General features: G+C 29.8%; 1 protein-coding gene across 1 annotated transcript in view; it reads right to left on the bottom strand.

The window, feature by feature from the left end:
* Nucleotides 1–1,995: 1,995 nt before the first annotated feature.
* LOC139517627 (RNA polymerase II-associated factor 1 homolog) overlaps nt 1,996–18,330 on the bottom strand; it is a 40,609-nt gene continuing 24,274 nt past the window's right edge. The window contains exons 10-13 of the mRNA XM_071308871.1: nt 11,033–11,158; nt 9,653–9,755; nt 8,136–8,193; nt 1,996–2,643 (exon numbers count right to left, since the gene is read on the bottom strand). Coding sequence (XP_071164972.1) covers nt 2,396–2,643; nt 8,136–8,193; nt 9,653–9,755; nt 11,033–11,158 — 535 coding nt within the window. The 3' untranslated portion in view covers nt 1,996–2,395. The remainder of the gene's footprint in view (nt 2,644–8,135; nt 8,194–9,652; nt 9,756–11,032; nt 11,159–18,330) is intronic.

The raw sequence follows: 18,330 nt of genomic DNA on the forward strand, positions 1-18,330 counted from the left end.
ATATATTTTGCTTTTGTCCAATACACTATGCTGTTGCGATTTGACCCCCCCCCCTTTTTTTGCCTTGTGCAATTCACTATTCTGTTGAGAATTGACCACCATCCCCAACCCACCCCTAAAAAAAATGTTTACCCCCCTTTTTTGCTTTTGAACAATGGACTATGCTGTTGCCTATTGACCCCCACAAAAATCATTTTATCCCCCTCCCCCACCTTTTTTTTTGCAAAAAGTCCAAAACCTGACATTTCTATTTACATATTTTACAAGTAGTGTAAGGGAGGTAAATCAAAACATAGACACCATTGTATTTTAAATGGAATTGGATTACCTCCCTTACACTGCTTTTAATTAAATGGTCCTAATTGTCCATTAACAAGAAAAACATATTTTGTCCTCCTTTTTGCCCCTACTTTCTAAAATGTTAGAACAATAACCCCCAAAACTAATCCAAACCTTCCTTTGGTGATATTGAACCTTCTGGTAAAAATTTATAGAGATCCATTTAATTAACCTAAAGTTATTGTCCGGAAACTAAATGCATCTTCGGACGGCGACAACATGATAGCATTATAACATGCGGTTGTATAAAAACAATTTAAAGGTAGGATGATTTTAAATGTTCAGTACTCTACATTAACTATGTTTGCGGTAGTGTTTCTGCAACTCAAAAGGAGACGGACATTGTGGTAAACTAATTGTTCAGCTGGAGGAGACACAGGGGATGAAGCTAGCATGCAAATAGACAAAGATTAGACAGGAGAAGCTTAAATGAACTTCTCTCTCTCTCGAGACATATACCCAATTTTGTTCACCGTTCATATGTGCACAGACATGAGAGTTATTGTGAACTATATTTCTATTTGTATAGATTAGGAGGCTACTTTTTTTTGACAGGCTGGTGCCTTTGGAAAGAATAGGAACAATAGGCATCTGGCTTTTTTTTTGGCTTTGAACCTTTCTGGTCAAGGTAAATCCAGAACAATATTTTGGATGCTTGAAAATGATTATGTGTTATTTTTATTCTTCTCCACTCAAGAATGGGAAACTTGAAAATAGTCATTAACATGTTGGGCAACAGATATTTTCTTATTTAGACTTCTGGGTTTAAATAGCTTGTTCATATATGATGCATCTTAAACTCTCAATACCTCCTACAGCATTGAGCAGAAGACTTAAACTTATAAAGAATTTGTCCAGGTACTGTAGACTTATATATCCTATCTATTATTTTTACCACCTACTAGTATATATGAACTATTCTAATTCTACAACTACAGTAAGCAAGCAGTGGTTATCATTTGTTGCTGTTAATTTTATGCTCCTTTCAGGTTTTCTGATAAAAATCAGGCTGTTGGTTTTCTTGTTTGAATTGTTTTATATCTTTTCTAAAATGTTTGGATCTTTTATAGCTTCATGTATGCACTATGGGTTTTGCTCATTTTTTCACAAGTAGTTCCTATTAACCTAACATATAGCAGAAAACTTATCAATTGTTGACACTTACTCCTCAGCTGTCGCTAGAAAACAATCCCTATTTCTTGTTTTCTGCTACTTTCATGACAGGCAAAACAAAAATGGTACATGTAATAATTAACTATATATATTAACATGGTCATTCAGAATTAAGAAATATTGCACCAAAGTACTTTTTTTATTCAAAATTTATTTTCCACAGTATACTTTATAAATTTTGAACATGTACCCTGAAAACTATTAAAATCTAGTTTGGTAATTTCATTCTTAAGATATCCAAACAGTGACTTGGAAATGGAAATGTTGTCACTTTTGGTCTTCTTCTGACTGGCAGCAAAACTCTTGCCAAATATATTTGTCATTGAACATTAATCTAACAACAATCAATCCTTCGTCATGCAATTTTCTGACATCCAGTTAAAATGAAAGAATTCCCCATCAGAATAAATTAAGAAAATTCTGTACTTATTCATTTTAACAAATAAACATGATTACAACTTTAAATAACATTCAAATGGAGTATACAGGTTTAAAATTTATTTTTGCAATGAAATTTCACAATGACAAGAATATACAAAGGTGAACTGAAATGGCTGCAAAATAATGTTTTACAAATGACAATGATTTGACAATGTGTTTCATGATTTCTGAAAATGATTTCCAGAATCAGATTTCATTTACCTTAAAAATCAAAAGTTAACTGTGAACTTTTATACCATTAAAAATTCATTAAAGTATTTTCAGAAAAAATACTTGAACTTACAATATGAAATAATCTAACTGATTGAAAAAATGCTGGTTAAATCCACCAAATAATATTGTCTGCTGTAATTGGTATAATAACAGAACTATTTTCTGGTAGTGCATTATTCAACTTGATTCAAGTCACAGTTTTTTATACATCATTTTATAGAATAAAAGTTTAATCCTCATCAGAACTAGCAGATCCAAAGATTTCTTCCTCATCTTTCTTTGCATGTTCACTTTCAGCCTCACTTTCACTTCCACTTCCCTTTTCACTTCCGCTATGTGATGGAGTCCTGCTTCTGCTACGGCTACGACTCCTGCTAGATGACCTACTACGACTGCCGCTACGACTTCTACTTCTACTCCTACTCCTACTGCGTTTACTTCCACCTGATTTGACACTTCCTTCTGCCTCACTGCCAACTATAAGAGAAAACAAAATTAAATGGATGTGTTGCAGACCGTATGAGTATTTGGACCGTACGCGTACGGTCTGGACCGTATGCGTACTTTTTTAAAATACGCATACGATCGGACCGTACGCGTACGGTCTGACTGATATTAAGAAGTTGGTCAAGCTTATTAGATACAAATGTATATAACAGATCAACATGACTTATATCTCCAATTAATATAAAAAGTTCAACAGCATTTGACATAAAAACTTAATATTTTAACTATTTAAAAAGATCTCGCTTATTTAATCTGTTAATCTCCTGTATTTTGCAGGCCGGTAATTCATTAATTGCAGCTCAGTATGCTCATTGAAATTGAAGTTATCGGAAGTAAACATAATGTGGGAGGACAATTGTTTTAGAATATTTATGAACTTTACAAAAGAAATGCATACGCAAAGGAACACGCATTAACAAAACATGTAAATGTAAAAAATACGACGTTCTTATTAGAAACAAGTGTCACCTTCGGCCAGAGTAACAAAATAGAATTCACGGATATACAATTAAGCAAATATTTAACTTTATTATGGGCCATCTATTTTGTAATAATAACAATTTGTATAACTAAAAATAAAGATTTTGATAAATATTTGTTTAAATTTAACCCATATGATCCCAAAACGTATGATCAGCTGGACCGTACGCGTACGGTCCAAATACTCATATGGTCTGGAACAGATGCATTACTTTTTCTAAAACCAAGAAAAAATTTGCCATAAAAATCTTTAATGATTCTTAAATTTCTATAAATCATCTTCATCAAACTAATGAATTTTTAAATCTGGTCATTTCAAGACAAAATTATCAATTATGACCTCATTATGACCATATAAATGAAGTTACAAGAATGTCATATTTGACATGTTGACTCAAAATTACAATTATATTTTCTAAAAAAAAAAGATACATGATGCAACTGTATCTATGAAAAAAAAACTTTAAAGAAACTATGTTTGGAATAAGGCTGCTGCTCATATCAAAATTTAATAATAAAATTGATCAATAACTTTTTGTTCTAAATAACTAAAATAATCACCACATCAGAAAAAAGTATGTGGAAGAAAATTTAAATGATGTATCATTGACACTAGTCAGACTTCAGTGTTATCTAATAAACAAATAGTGACAGAAAAGTTTAATGACTTCAAAATTCAATGTGGTGAATGAATGTGACATCACTATCAATGTTATATAAAATGCAGTTTTTCTCTTTGGGATATTTCATGAAATGTCAATTTCATATCAAGTCACTTTCTTCACAATCTGCAGTTCATTTAAGGATAGTAAAGATTTATTTTTGTGTCAACATTTACGTAAACTTAATTGAACTAATTTTAAGCAGTTTTGGTCAATGATAGAAAAATATCAACTGTTTTACATTCAGGACAAAAACTATTGAAGGGCTTGATAAACCTTGTTCTTTCCCTATTTTATAGCCTCATACAACAAAGGTTGATATTTTAATCACATTGACCTAATATTGTATATGGAAATATCAGTGAAACAAAGTCTCATTTAAACTACAAAACCAGATGCTCCACAGGGTGTAGCTTTATACGACCGCAGAGGTTGAACCCTGAACGGTTGGGGCAAGTAAGGACACAACATTCAAGCTGGATTCAGCTCTAAATTTGGATTGTGATTAAATAGTTGACACAGCATAGGTTTCTGACACAGAATGAATGTGGTGTAATGAACTTAAAATTTTTTTTTTCACATCCCCCTTTCCCTTTTTCCAAAACTGATCTCAATTCAAATTTCTAATGGAGTTTGCAACAATAACTACTCATTTAAATACATCATAAAATATTAAAATGTAAAATAAAGTGCTTGTTATCACTGAATGATAAAGATTGTTTTAATTTATCAGTTGGTAGTAAAAGTGAATATACATTGTATATTGTATAAATCAATGATTTAAGTTGATTCAACTACTATTCTGGACAAAGAAAGATAACTCAAATCAATTGAAAATTTCTTGCTATTGCACAATATTGTGCAATTAGATATTTCTGGCTATTGCGCAATACTGTGCAATTGAAAATATTTGCTATTGCACAATACTGTGCAATTGAAGATTTCTTGCTATTGCGCAATACTGTGCAATTGAAAATTTCTTGCTATTGCACAATACTGTGCAATTGAAGATTTCTTGCTATTGCTGAATACTGTGCAATTCAAAATTTCTTGCTATTGCACAATACTTAATATAATAATTTTGGATCCTGATTTGAACCAACTTGAAAACTGGGCCCATAATCAAAAACCTAAGTACAAAAAATGTACATGTTTAGATTCAGCATATCAAAAAAGCCCAAGAATTCAATTTTTGTTAAAATCAAACTTAGTTTAATTTTGGACCCTTTGGACTTTAATGTAGACCAATTTGAAAAGGGGACCAAAGATTAAGAATCTACATACAAAGTTAGATTTGGCAATTCAAAGAACCCCAATTATTCAATTTTTAATGAAATCAAACAAAGTTTAATTTTGGACCCCAATTTGGATAACTTGAAAACTGGGCCAATAATCAACCAGATGCTCCGCAGGGCGTAGCTTTATACGACCGCAGAGGTTGAACCCTGAACGGTTAGGGCAAGTATGGACACAACATTCAAGCTGGATTCAGCTCTAAATTTGGATTGTGATTAAATAGTTGACACAGCATAGGTTTCTGACACAGAATGAATGTGTTCTAATGAACTTAAAATTTTTGTTTCTCTTAGAGCAATTCACTATGCTGTTGAATATTAATCCTCTCAAAAAAATGTTTGAAGAAATTTTCTTTTTTATTTATGAAATTTCAAATGAGAAAAATTGAACCCAATTTTTTTAATCACATCCCCCTTTCCCTTATTCCAAAACTAATCTCAATTAAAATTTCTAATGGAGTTTGCAACAATAACTACTCATTTAAATACATCATAAAATATTAAGATGTAAAAAAACTGCTTGTTATCACTGAATGGTAAAGATTATTTTAATTTATCAGTTGGTAGTAAAAAGTGAATATACATTGTATATTGTATATAACAAAGATTTAAGTTGATTCTGGACAAAGAAAGATAACTCCAATTAAAAAAAAATCTTGCTATTGCACAATATTTTGCAATTAGATATTTCTTGCTTACTATTCTGGACAAAGAAAGATAACTCTAATTAAAAAAAAATTTGATATTTCACAATATTGTGCAATTAGATATTTCTTGCCATTGCGCAATACTGTGCAATTGAAAAGACTTGCTATTACACAATACTTAATATAATAATTTTAGATCCTGATTTGGACCAACTTGAAAACTGGGCCCATAATAAAAAATCTAAGTACATTTTTGGATTCAGCATATCAAAGAACTTCAAGATTTCAATTTTTGTTAAAATCAGACTAAAGTTTAATTTTGGACCCTTTGGACTTTAGTGTAGACCAATTTGAAAACAGGACCAAAAATGAAGAATCTACATACACAGTTAGATTTGGAATATCAAAGAACCCCATTTATTCAATTTTTGATGAAATCAAACAAAGTTTAATTTTGGACCCCGATTTGGACCAACTTGAAAACTGGGCCAATAATCAAGAATCTAAGTACATTTTTAGATTCAGCATATCAAAGAACCTAACTGATTCATTTTTTGTCAAAATCAAACTAAGTTTAATTTTGGACCCTTTGGACCTTAATGTAGACCAATTTGAAAACGGGACCAAAAGTTAAGAATCTACATACACAGTCATGACAGTTAGATTCAGCATATCAAAGAACCCCAATTATTCAATTTTGATGAAATCAAACAAAAGTTTAATTTTGGACCCTTTGGGCCCCTTATTATGTTGGGACCAAAACTCCCAAAATCAAACCCAACCTTTCTTTTATGGTCATAAACCTTGTGTTTAAATTTCATAGAATTTTATTTACTTATACTAACGTTATGGTGCGAAAACCAAGAAAAATGCTTATTTGGGTCCCTTTTTGGCCCCTAATTCCTAAACTGTTGGGACCTAAACTCCCAAAATCAATACCAATCTTCCTTTTGTAGTCATTAACATTGTGTTTAAATTTCATTGATTTCTATTTACTTAAACTAATGTTATTGTGCGAAAACCAAGAATAATGCTTATTTGGGCCCTTTTTTGGCCCCTAATTCCTAAACTGTTGAGACCAAAACTCCCAAAATCAATCCCTACCGTTCTTTTGTGGTCATAAACCTTGTGTCAAAATTTCATAGATTTCTATTAACTTAAACTAAAGTTATAGTGCGAAAACCAAGAAAATGCTTATTTGGGCCCTTTTTGGCCCCTAATTCCTAAAATGTTGGGACCAAAACTCCCAAAATCAATACCAACCTTCCTTTTGTGGTCATAAACCTTGTGTTAAAATTTCATAGATTTCCATTCACTTTTACTAAAGTTAGAGTGCGAAAACTAAAAGTATTCGGACGCCGGACGACGACGACGACGACGCAGACGCCAACGTGATAGCAATATACGACGAAAATTTTTTCAAAATTTGCGGTCGTATAAAAATCTAAATACATTTTTAGATTCAGCATATTAAAGAACCCCAATGATTCAATTTTTGTTAAAATCAAACTTAGTTTAATTTTGAACCCTTTGGACCTTAATGTAGACCAATTTGAAAACAGGACCAAAAATTAAGAATCTACATACACAGTTAGATTCGGCATATCAAAGAACCCCAATTATTCAATTTTTGATGAAATCAAACGAAGTTCAATTTTGGGACCCTTTGGGCCCCTAATTCCTATACTGTTGGGACCAAAACTCCCAAAATCAATCCCAACCTTCCTTTTATGGTCATAAACCTTGTGTTTAAATTTCATAGATTTCTATTTACTTATACTAAAGTTATGGTGCGAAAACCAAGAAAAATGCTTTTTTTGGCCCCTAATTCCTAAACTGTTGGGACCTGAACTCCCAAAATCAATCCCAACCTTTCTTTTGTGGTCATAAACCTTGTGTTTAAATATCATTGATTTCTATTTACTTATACTAAAGTGATTGTGTGAAAATCAAGAATAATGCTTATTTGGGCCCTTTTTTGGCCCCTAATTTGTAAACTGTTGGAACCAAAACTCCCAAAATCAATCCCAACCTTTCTTTTGTGGTCATAAACCTTGTGTCAAAATTTCATAGATTTCTATTTACTTAAACTAAAGTTATAGTGCGAAAACGAAGAAAATGCTTATTTGGGCCCTTTTTGGCCCCTAAGTCCTAAAATGTTGGGACTAAAACTCCCAAAATCAATCCCAACCTTCCTTTTGTGGTCATAAACCTTGTGTTAAAATTTCATAGATTTCTATTCACTTTTACTAAAGTTAGAGTGCAAAAAATAAAAGTATTCAGACGACGACTACAACGTGATACCAATATACGACCAAAATTTTTTCAATTTTTGCGGTCGTATAAAAAGTGCTTCTTTAATTTATATATAATCTTACATTGCTCTTCTTCTTCTTCCTCCTCCTGTGGAGGCTCTAACATCATCAGTCGGGTGTCCTAAAACAATAAGTATTGTCAAAATGCAGATTTCTTTTTATTCATATTATCACTAAGACATTATTTATCAATATGCATCACATATGAATTTATATATTGGAGTTTAAGTTTACAAACTAGAGGCGCTTAAAAGCCTGTGTCGCTCACCTTGGTCTATGTGAATATTAAACAAAGGACACAGATGGATTCATGACAAAATTGTGTTTTGCATTGTTTTGGTGATGGTGATGTGTTTGTAGATCTTACTTTACTTAACATTCTTGCTGCTCACAATTATCTCTATCTATAATGAACTTGGTCCAGTAGTTTCAGTGGAAAATGTTAGTGAAAATATACAAATTTTATGAAAATTGTTAAAAATTAACTATGTAGGGCAACAACTCCTTAGGGGGTCAATTGACCATTTTGGTCATGTTGACTTATTTTTAGGTCTTACTTTGCTGTACATTATTGCTGTTTACAGTTTATCTCTATCTATAATAATATTCAAGATAATAACAAAAAAACAGCAAAATTTCCTTAAAATTACCAATTCAGGGGCAGCAACCTAACAACCTGTTATCTGATTCATCTGAAAATTCCAGGGCAGATAGATCTTGACCTGATACACAATTTCACTTCCTGTCAGATTTGCTCTAAATGCTTTGGTTTTTTTTTAGTTATAAGCCAAAAACTGCATTTTGCTGAACATTATTGCTGTTTACAGTTTATCTCTATCTATAATGATATTCAAGATAATAACGAAAAACAGCAAAATTTCCTCAAAATTACCAATTCAGGGGCAGCAACCTAACAACGGGTTGTCCGATTCATCTGAAAATTTCAGGGCAGATAGATCTTGACCTGATAAATAATTTTACCCCATGTCAGGTTTGCTCTAAATGCTTTGGATTTTGAGTTATAAGCCAAAAACTGTATTTTACCCCCATGTTCTATTTTTAGCCATGGTGACCATCTTGGTTGGTTGGCCCAAAATTACCAATTCAGGGGCAGCAACCTAACAACGGGTTGTCCGATTCATCTGAAAATTTAAGGGCAAATAGATCTTGACCTGATAAATTATTTTACCCCATGTCAGATTTGCTCTAAATGCTTTGGTTTTTGAGTTATAAGCCAAAAACTGCATTTTACCCCTATGTTCTATTTTTAGCCATTGCGACCATCTTGGTTGGTTGGCCAGGTCACTGGACACATTTTTAAAACTAGATACCCCTATGATGATTGTGGCCAAGTATGGTTACATTTGGCCCAGAAGTTTCAGAGGAGAAGATTTTTGTAAAAGTTAACGACAATGGACGACAGACGACGACGGACGCCAAGTGATGAGAAAAGCTCACTCGTCCCTTCGGGCCAGTTGAGCTAATAAACGAAAAATAATACAATGTTCAGTACTGAATTTCATTTGTACCTCAGATATTCTCTGAACTGAAAACCTCATAAAATAGTGTTTTTTTTTTACCTGAGCTTGTATTTCTTTAGTATTCAGATCTCTGTGTTTAACAACAAGTCTTGATTTTGGTACTTCTGCTCCTCCTGCTTTTCTTCTTTTACTTAACCGCACTCTGAAAAAGACAGGAAAATGGGGTTAAACACTCAAATGCAAGGGTTGTAAATAATAATACTGCGATTTGTAATTTGAAAACCTACTGCGATTTGTAATTTGAAAACCTATATACAGTGAAAACTATCTAAACCAAAACCTGAAAAAATTTCTTGCTAAACTAAACTTTAAAATTCAAAGTCCTTTTGTATTTCCTTTTTGTGTATTGTAATTTGTGCTACATGAACCATACTCTGTCAACACAGAGTACCAATCCATTTTAAAGTCCTGACTCCAAATTTGTATTGGCATAAACCCTTTTCCAATTTGAATTCTTCTTTTATATTCTATAATGAATGGTACAAGGTACCCCACAAGAGGAGCAGCTTGGCAATGACCCTGAGGATTCTTCTACACTAAATACTGTGGATTCATTTTTTTTTTGTGGGTACCAATTTTCGAGGATTGAGGAAACCTTGCATATTCATGGATATTAAATGTTGTGGTTTTGCAGAAGTCTGTGTACAAGCCTATATAAAATATGTCATTCATTGAACATTTAACTTCGTGGTTCCTTTGTACCCACGAAATCCACGAAAATTGTTATCCAATAAATAATAATGAATCCACAGTAAACTCAGAAATCAGCTAAAAGTGTGTACTGTGGAAAATGTAATTGATAATTGTCAACATAATCCACTTTTGATAAGGAGTAGAAATAGAAATTATCTATTAAAAGTCTAGCATGATGATATGGCTGATGCTTCTCAATGCAATGGTGAAATAGATGCTGCTTGTATCAATGTATACACTCTATTGACGGATCTGACTTGAATCAGGAGAGTCTATTGCAAGTGCTATTGTACTTTTAACATGGGAAAGGAAATATTACATTATCACAATATGATTCATTATTTTGTTGTCTTTCGTTTCTAGTCAAACCACGATAACTGAAAACCTTCTGAAAGATAATACAAATTCTACAGTCCTAACATTAAGCACTTGAATAATGGGTTTACCAATACTCATGAAATCTAGGAAAGTTAATACCCAAAGAATAATAAGGAATCCACATTAAGTCAACATCTGTAAAAATGGGCATTTATCTTGGGCACACACAAATTAGAAAACAGATTTTTCATCAACAAGAATCAATAAAAGGAAGTGTAAGGTATGTGCCAATAAAACAAGAATCTAACCCATAAACACTTTAAAATATTGCCATCAGATCTGACAATGAACATGTCACATCAACAATTTGCAATGAATTTCAAGTCTATAAAACAGTGTATTCATTACCTGGTTTCCAGTTCGTTATAGTATACACCATCATCTCTGAAGACAAAGAAATAAGTCTCTTCATATCCTCGGGATAATTTGTTTTTAACGTTCCAATTGTATTCACGTGAAAGCATATACTGGTATCTGAAATCAATTAAATAAAGGTTAATAAATATTCCATTTGTATTCACGTGAATGCATATACTGGTATCTGAAATTAATTAAATAAAGGTTAATAAATATTCCATTTGTATTCACGTGAAAGCATATACTGGTATCTGAAATTAATGTAGGTTTAATAAAGATTGGAATAGAAATCATGTGTTACTGATACCATGTCATTCTGTAGGTCATAAGATTTCAAAATTTTGTTTTATTTCAAGTGAAATCTAAATCTGTCTACCATTTCTTTAAAGAATAAAAGGTTATAAAAACACTTTTACCATTAAGTTATACATGTATAGACATTTAAATAAAATGAGTATTGTTAACTGAAATGATTTTTGAACAACTTTTATAATTGAAGAATTAGCATTTCAATTTTGTTTTAACCCTTCACTTTTAAACTATATCATTTCAAGAAAATGCACACCCAATCTTTTAGAGAATTGAAGCACATCAGTTGGCAAGATTTAGTGCACTATACATTTACTAAAGCCAAAAATCTTTTATATTTCTAAAACAAGAGTGCACACGCTGAAATGTTTCGCCTTCTATACTAATCATTGATATTATGTAAGTCATAAGATTTCAAAATTTTGTTTTATTTCAAGTGAAATCTAAATCTGTCTACCATTTCTTTAAAGAATAAAAGGTTATAAAAACACTTTTACCATTAAGTTATACATGTATAGACATTTAAATAAAATGAGTATTGTTAACTGAAATGATTTTTGAACAACTTTTATAATTGAAGAATTAGCATTTCAATTTTGTTTTAACCCTTCACTTTTAAACTATATCATTTCAAGAAAATGCACACCCAATCTTTTAGAGAATTGAAGCACATCAGTTGGCAAGATTTAGTGCACTATACATTTACTAAAGCCAAAAATCTTTTATATTTCTAAAACAAGAGTGCACACGCTGAAATGTTTCGCCTTCTATACTAATCATTGATATTATGTAAGTCATAAGATTTCAAAATTTTGTTTTATTTCAAGTGAAATCTAAATCTGTCTACCATTTCTTTAAAGAATAAAAGGTTATAAAAACACTTTTACCATTAAGTTATACATGTATAGACATTTAAATAAAATGAGTATTGTTAACTGAAATGATTTTTGAACAACTTTTATAATTGAAGAATTAGCATTTCAATTTTGTTTTAACCCTTCACTTTTAAACTATATCATTTCAAGAAAATGCACACCCAATCTTTTAGAGAATTGAAGCACATCAGTTGGCAAGATTTAGTGCACTATACATTTACTAAAGCCAAAAATCTTTTATATTTCTAAAACAAGAGTGCACACGCTGAAATGTTTCGCCTTCTATACTAATCATTGATATTATGTAAGTCATAAGATTTCAAAATTTTGTTTTATTTCAAGTGAAATCTAAATCTGTCTACCATTTCTTTAAAGAATAAAAGGTTATAAAAACACTTTTACCATTAAGTTATACATGTATAGACATTTAAATAAAATGAGTATTGTTAACTGAAATGATTTTTGAACAACTTTTATAATTGAAGAATTAGCATTTCAATTTTGTTTTAACCCTTCACTTTTAAACTATATCATTTCAAGAAAATGCACACCCAATCTTTTAGAGAATTGAAGCACATCAGTTGGCAAGATTTAGTGCACTATACATTTACTAAAGCCAAAAATCTTTTATATTTCTAAAACAAGAGTGCACACGCTGAAATGTTTCGCCTTCTATACTAATCATTGATATTATGTAAGTCATAAGATTTCAAAATTTTGTTTTATTTCAAGTGAAATCTAAATCTGTCTACCATTTCTTTAAAGAATAAAAGGTTATAAAAACACTTTTACCATTAAGTTATACATGTATAGACATTTAAATAAAATGAGTATTGTTAACTGAAATGATTTTTGAACAACTTTTATAATTGAAGAATTAGCATTTCAATTTTGTTTTAACCCTTCACTTTTAAACTATATCATTTCAAGAAAATGCACACCCAATCTTTTAGAGAATTGAAGCACATCAGTTGGCAAGATTTAGTGCACTATACATTTACTAAAGCCAAAAATCTTTTATATTTCTAAAACAAGAGTGCACACGCTGAAATGTTTCGCCTTCTATACTAATCATTGATATTATGTAAGTCATAAGATTTCAAAATTTTGTTTTATTTCAAGTGAAATCTAAATCTGTCTACCATTTCTTTAAAGAATAAAAGGTTATAAAAACACTTTTACCATTAAGTTATACATGTATAGACATTTAAATAAAATGAGTATTGTTAACTGAAATGATTTTTGAACAACTTTTATAATTGAAGAATTAGCATTTCAATTTTGTTTTAACCCTTCACTTTTAAACTATATCATTTCAAGAAAATGCACACCCAATCTTTTAGAGAATTGAAGCACATCAGTTGGCAAGATTTAGTGCACTATACATTTACTAAAGCCAAAAATCTTTTATATTTCTAAAACAAGAGTGCACACGCTGAAATGTTTCGCCTTCTATACTAATCATTGATATTATGTAAGTCATAAGATTTCAAAATTTTGTTTTATTTCAAGTGAAATCTAAATCTGTCTACCATTTCTTTAAAGAATAAAAGGTTATAAAAACACTTTTACCATTAAGTTATACATGTATAGACATTTAAATAAAATGAGTATTGTTAACTGAAATGATTTTTGAACAACTTTTATAATTGAAGAATTAGCATTTCAATTTTGTTTTAACCCTTCACTTTTAAACTATATCATTTCAAGAAAATGCACACCCAATCTTTTAGAGAATTGAAGCACATCAGTTGGCAAGATTTAGTGCACTATACATTTACTAAAGCCAAAAATCTTTTATATTTCTAAAACAAGAGTGCACACGCTGAAATGTTTCGCCTTCTATACTAATCATTGATATTATGTAAGTCATAAGATTTCAAAATTTTGTTTTATTTCAAGTGAAATCTAAATCTGTCTACCATTTCTTTAAAGAATAAAAGGTTATAAAAACACTTTTACCATTAAGTTATACATGTATAGACATTTAAATAAAATGAGTATTGTTAACTGAAATGATTTTTGAACAACTTTTATAATTGAAGAATTAGCATTTCAATTTTGTTTTAACCCTTCACTTTTAAACTATATCATTTCAAGAAAATGCACACCCAATCTTTTAGAGAATTGAAGCACATCAGTTGGCAAGATTTAGTGCACTATACATTTACTAAAGCCAAAAATCTTTTATATTTCTAAAACAAGAGTGCACACGCTGAAATGTTTCGCCTTCTATACTAATCATTGATATTATGTAAGTCATAAGATTTCAAAATTTTGTTTTATTTCAAGTGAAATCTAAATCTGTCTACCATTTCTTTAAAGAATAAAAGGTTATAAAAACACTTTTACCATTAAGTTATACATGTATAGACATTTAAATAAAATGAGTATTGTTAACTGAAATGATTTTTGAACAACTTTTATAATTGAAGAATTAGCATTTCAATTTTGTTTTAACCCTTCACTTTTAAACTATATCATTTCAAGAAAATGCACACCCAATCTTTTAGAGAATTGAAGCACATCAGTTGGCAAGATTTAGTGCACTATACATTTACTAAAGCCAAAAATCTTTTATATTTCTAAAACAAGAGTGCACACGCTGAAATGTTTCGCCTTCTATACTAATCATTGATATTATGTAAGTCATAAGATTTCAAAATTTTGTTTTATTTCAAGTGAAATCTAAATCTGTCTACCATTTCTTTAAAGAATAAAAGGTTATAAAAACACTTTTACCATTAAGTTATACATGTATAGACATTTAAATAAAATGAGTATTGTTAACTGAAATGATTTTTGAACAACTTTTATAATTGAAGAATTAGCATTTCAATTTTGTTTTAACCCTTCACTTTTAAACTATATCATTTCAAGAAAATGCACACCCAATCTTTTAGAGAATTGAAGCACATCAGTTGGCAAGATTTAGTGCACTATACATTTACTAAAGCCAAAAATCTTTTATATTTCTAAAACAAGAGTGCACACGCTGAAATGTTTCGCCTTCTATACTAATCATTGATATTATGTAAGTCATAAGATTTCAAAATTTTGTTTTATTTCAAGTGAAATCTAAATCTGTCTACCATTTCTTTAAAGAATAAAAGGTTATAAAAACACTTTTACCATTAAGTTATACATGTATAGACATTTAAATAAAATGAGTATTGTTAACTGAAATGATTTTTGAACAACTTTTATAATTGAAGAATTAGCATTTCAATTTTGTTTTAACCCTTCACTTTTAAACTATATCATTTCAAGAAAATGCACACCCAATCTTTTAGAGAATTGAAGCACATCAGTTGGCAAGATTTAGTGCACTATACATTTACTAAAGCCAAAAATCTTTTATATTTCTAAAACAAGAGTGCACACGCTGAAATGTTTCGCCTTCTATACTAATCATTGATATTATGTAAGTCATAAGATTTCAAAATTTTGTTTTATTTCAAGTGAAATCTAAATCTGTCTACCATTTCTTTAAAGAATAAAAGGTTATAAAAACACTTTTACCATTAAGTTATACATGTATAGACATTTAAATAAAATGAGTATTGTTAACTGAAATGATTTTTGAACAACTTTTATAATTGAAGAATTAGCATTTCAATTTTGTTTTAACCCTTCACTTTTAAACTATATCATTTCAAGAAAATGCACACCCAATCTTTTAGAGAATTGAAGCACATCAGTTGGCAAGATTTAGTGCACTATACATTTACTAAAGCCAAAAATCTTTTATATTTCTAAAACAAGAGTGCACACGCTGAAATGTTTCGCCTTCTATACTAATCATTGATATTATGTAAGTCATAAGATTTCAAAATTTTGTTTTATTTCAAGTGAAATCTAAATCTGTCTACCATTTCTTTAAAGAATAAAAGGTTATAAAAACACTTTTACCATTAAGTTATACATGTATAGACATTTAAATAAAATGAGTATTGTTAACTGAAATGATTTTTGAACAACTTTTATAATTGAAGAATTAGCATTTCAATTTTGTTTTAACCCTTCACTTTTAAACTATATCATTTCAAGAAAATGCACACCCAATCTTTTAGAGAATTGAAGCACATCAGTTGGCAAGATTTAGTGCACTATACATTTACTAAAGCCAAAAATCTTTTATATTTCTAAAACAAGAGTGCACACGCTGAAATGTTTCGCCTTCTATACTAATCATTGATATTATGTAAGTCATAAGATTTCAAAATTTTGTTTTATTTCAAGTGAAATCTAAATCTGTCTACCATTTCTTTAAAGAATAAAAGGTTATAAAAACACTTTTACCATTAAGTTATACATGTATAGACATTTAAATAAAATGAGTATTGTTAACTGAAATGATTTTTGAACAACTTTTATAATTGAAGAATTAGCATTTCAATTTTGTTTTAACCCTTCACTTTTAAACTATATCATTTCAAGAAAATGCACACCCAATCTTTTAGAGAATTGAAGCACATCAGTTGGCAAGATTTAGTGCACTATACATTTACTAAAGCCAAAAATCTTTTATATTTCTAAAACAAGAGTGCACACGCTGAAATGTTTCGCCTTCTATACTAATCATTGATATTATGTAAGTCATAAGATTTCAAAATTTTGTTTTATTTCAAGTGAAATCTAAATCTGTCTACCATTTCTTTAAAGAATAAAAGGTTATAAAAACACTTTTACCATTAAGTTATACATGTATAGACATTTAAATAAAATGAGTATTGTTAACTGAAATGATTTTTGAACAACTTTTATAATTGAAGAATTAGCATTTCAATTTTGTTTTAACCCTTCACTTTTAAACTATATCATTTCAAGAAAATGCACACCCAATCTTTTAGAGAATTGAAGCACATCAGTTGGCAAGATTTAGTGCACTATACATTTACTAAAGCCAAAAATCTTTTATATTTCTAAAACAAGAGTGCACACGCTGAAATGTTTCGCCTTCTATACTAATCATTGATATTATGTAAGTCATAAGATTTCAAAATTTTGTTTTATTTCAAGTGAAATCTAAATCTGTCTACCATTTCTTTAAAGAATAAAAGGTTATAAAAACACTTTTACCATTAAGTTATACATGTATAGACATTTAAATAAAATGAGTATTGTTAACTGAAATGATTTTTGAACAACTTTTATAATTGAAGAATTAGCATTTCAATTTTGTTTTAACCCTTCACTTTTAAACTATATCATTTCAAGAAAATGCACACCCAATCTTTTAGAGAATTGAAGCACATCAGTTGGCAAGATTTAGTGCACTATACATTTACTAAAGCCAAAAATCTTTTATATTTCTAAAACAAGAGTGCACACGCTGAAATGTTTCGCCTTCTATACTAATCATTGATATTATGTAAGTCATAAGATTTCAAAATTTTGTTTTATTTCAAGTGAAATCTAAATCTGTCTACCATTTCTTTAAAGAATAAAAGGTTATAAAAACACTTTTACCATTAAGTTATACATGTATAGACATTTAAATAAAATGAGTATTGTTAACTGAAATGATTTTTGAACAACTTTTATAATTGAAGAATTAGCATTTCAATTTTGTTTTAACCCTTCACTTTTAAACTATATCATTTCAAGAAAATGCACACCCAATCTTTTAGAGAATTGAAGCACATCAGTTGGCAAGATTTAGTGCACTATACATTTACTAAAGCCAAAAATCTTTTATATTTCTAAAACAAGAGTGCACACGCTGAAATGTTTCGCCTTCTATACTAATCATTGATATTATGTAAGTCATAAGATTTCAAAATTTTGTTTTATTTCAAGTGAAATCTAAATCTGTCTACCATTTCTTTAAAGAATAAAAGGTTATAAAAACACTTTTACCATTAAGTTATACATGTATAGACATTTAAATAAAATGAGTATTGTTAACTGAAATGATTTTTGAACAACTTTTATAATTGAAGAATTAGCATTTCAATTTTGTTTTAACCCTTCACTTTTAAACTATATCATTTCAAGAAAATGCACACCCAATCTTTTAGAGAATTGAAGCACATCAGTTGGCAAGATTTAGTGCACTATACATTTACTAAAGCCAAAAATCTTTTATATTTCTAAAACAAG

The sequence above is a fragment of the Mytilus edulis genome, chromosome 3 (assembly GCF_963676685.1).
Source record: "Mytilus edulis chromosome 3, xbMytEdul2.2, whole genome shotgun sequence".
Classification (NCBI taxonomy): Eukaryota; Metazoa; Mollusca; class Bivalvia; order Mytilida; family Mytilidae; genus Mytilus; species Mytilus edulis.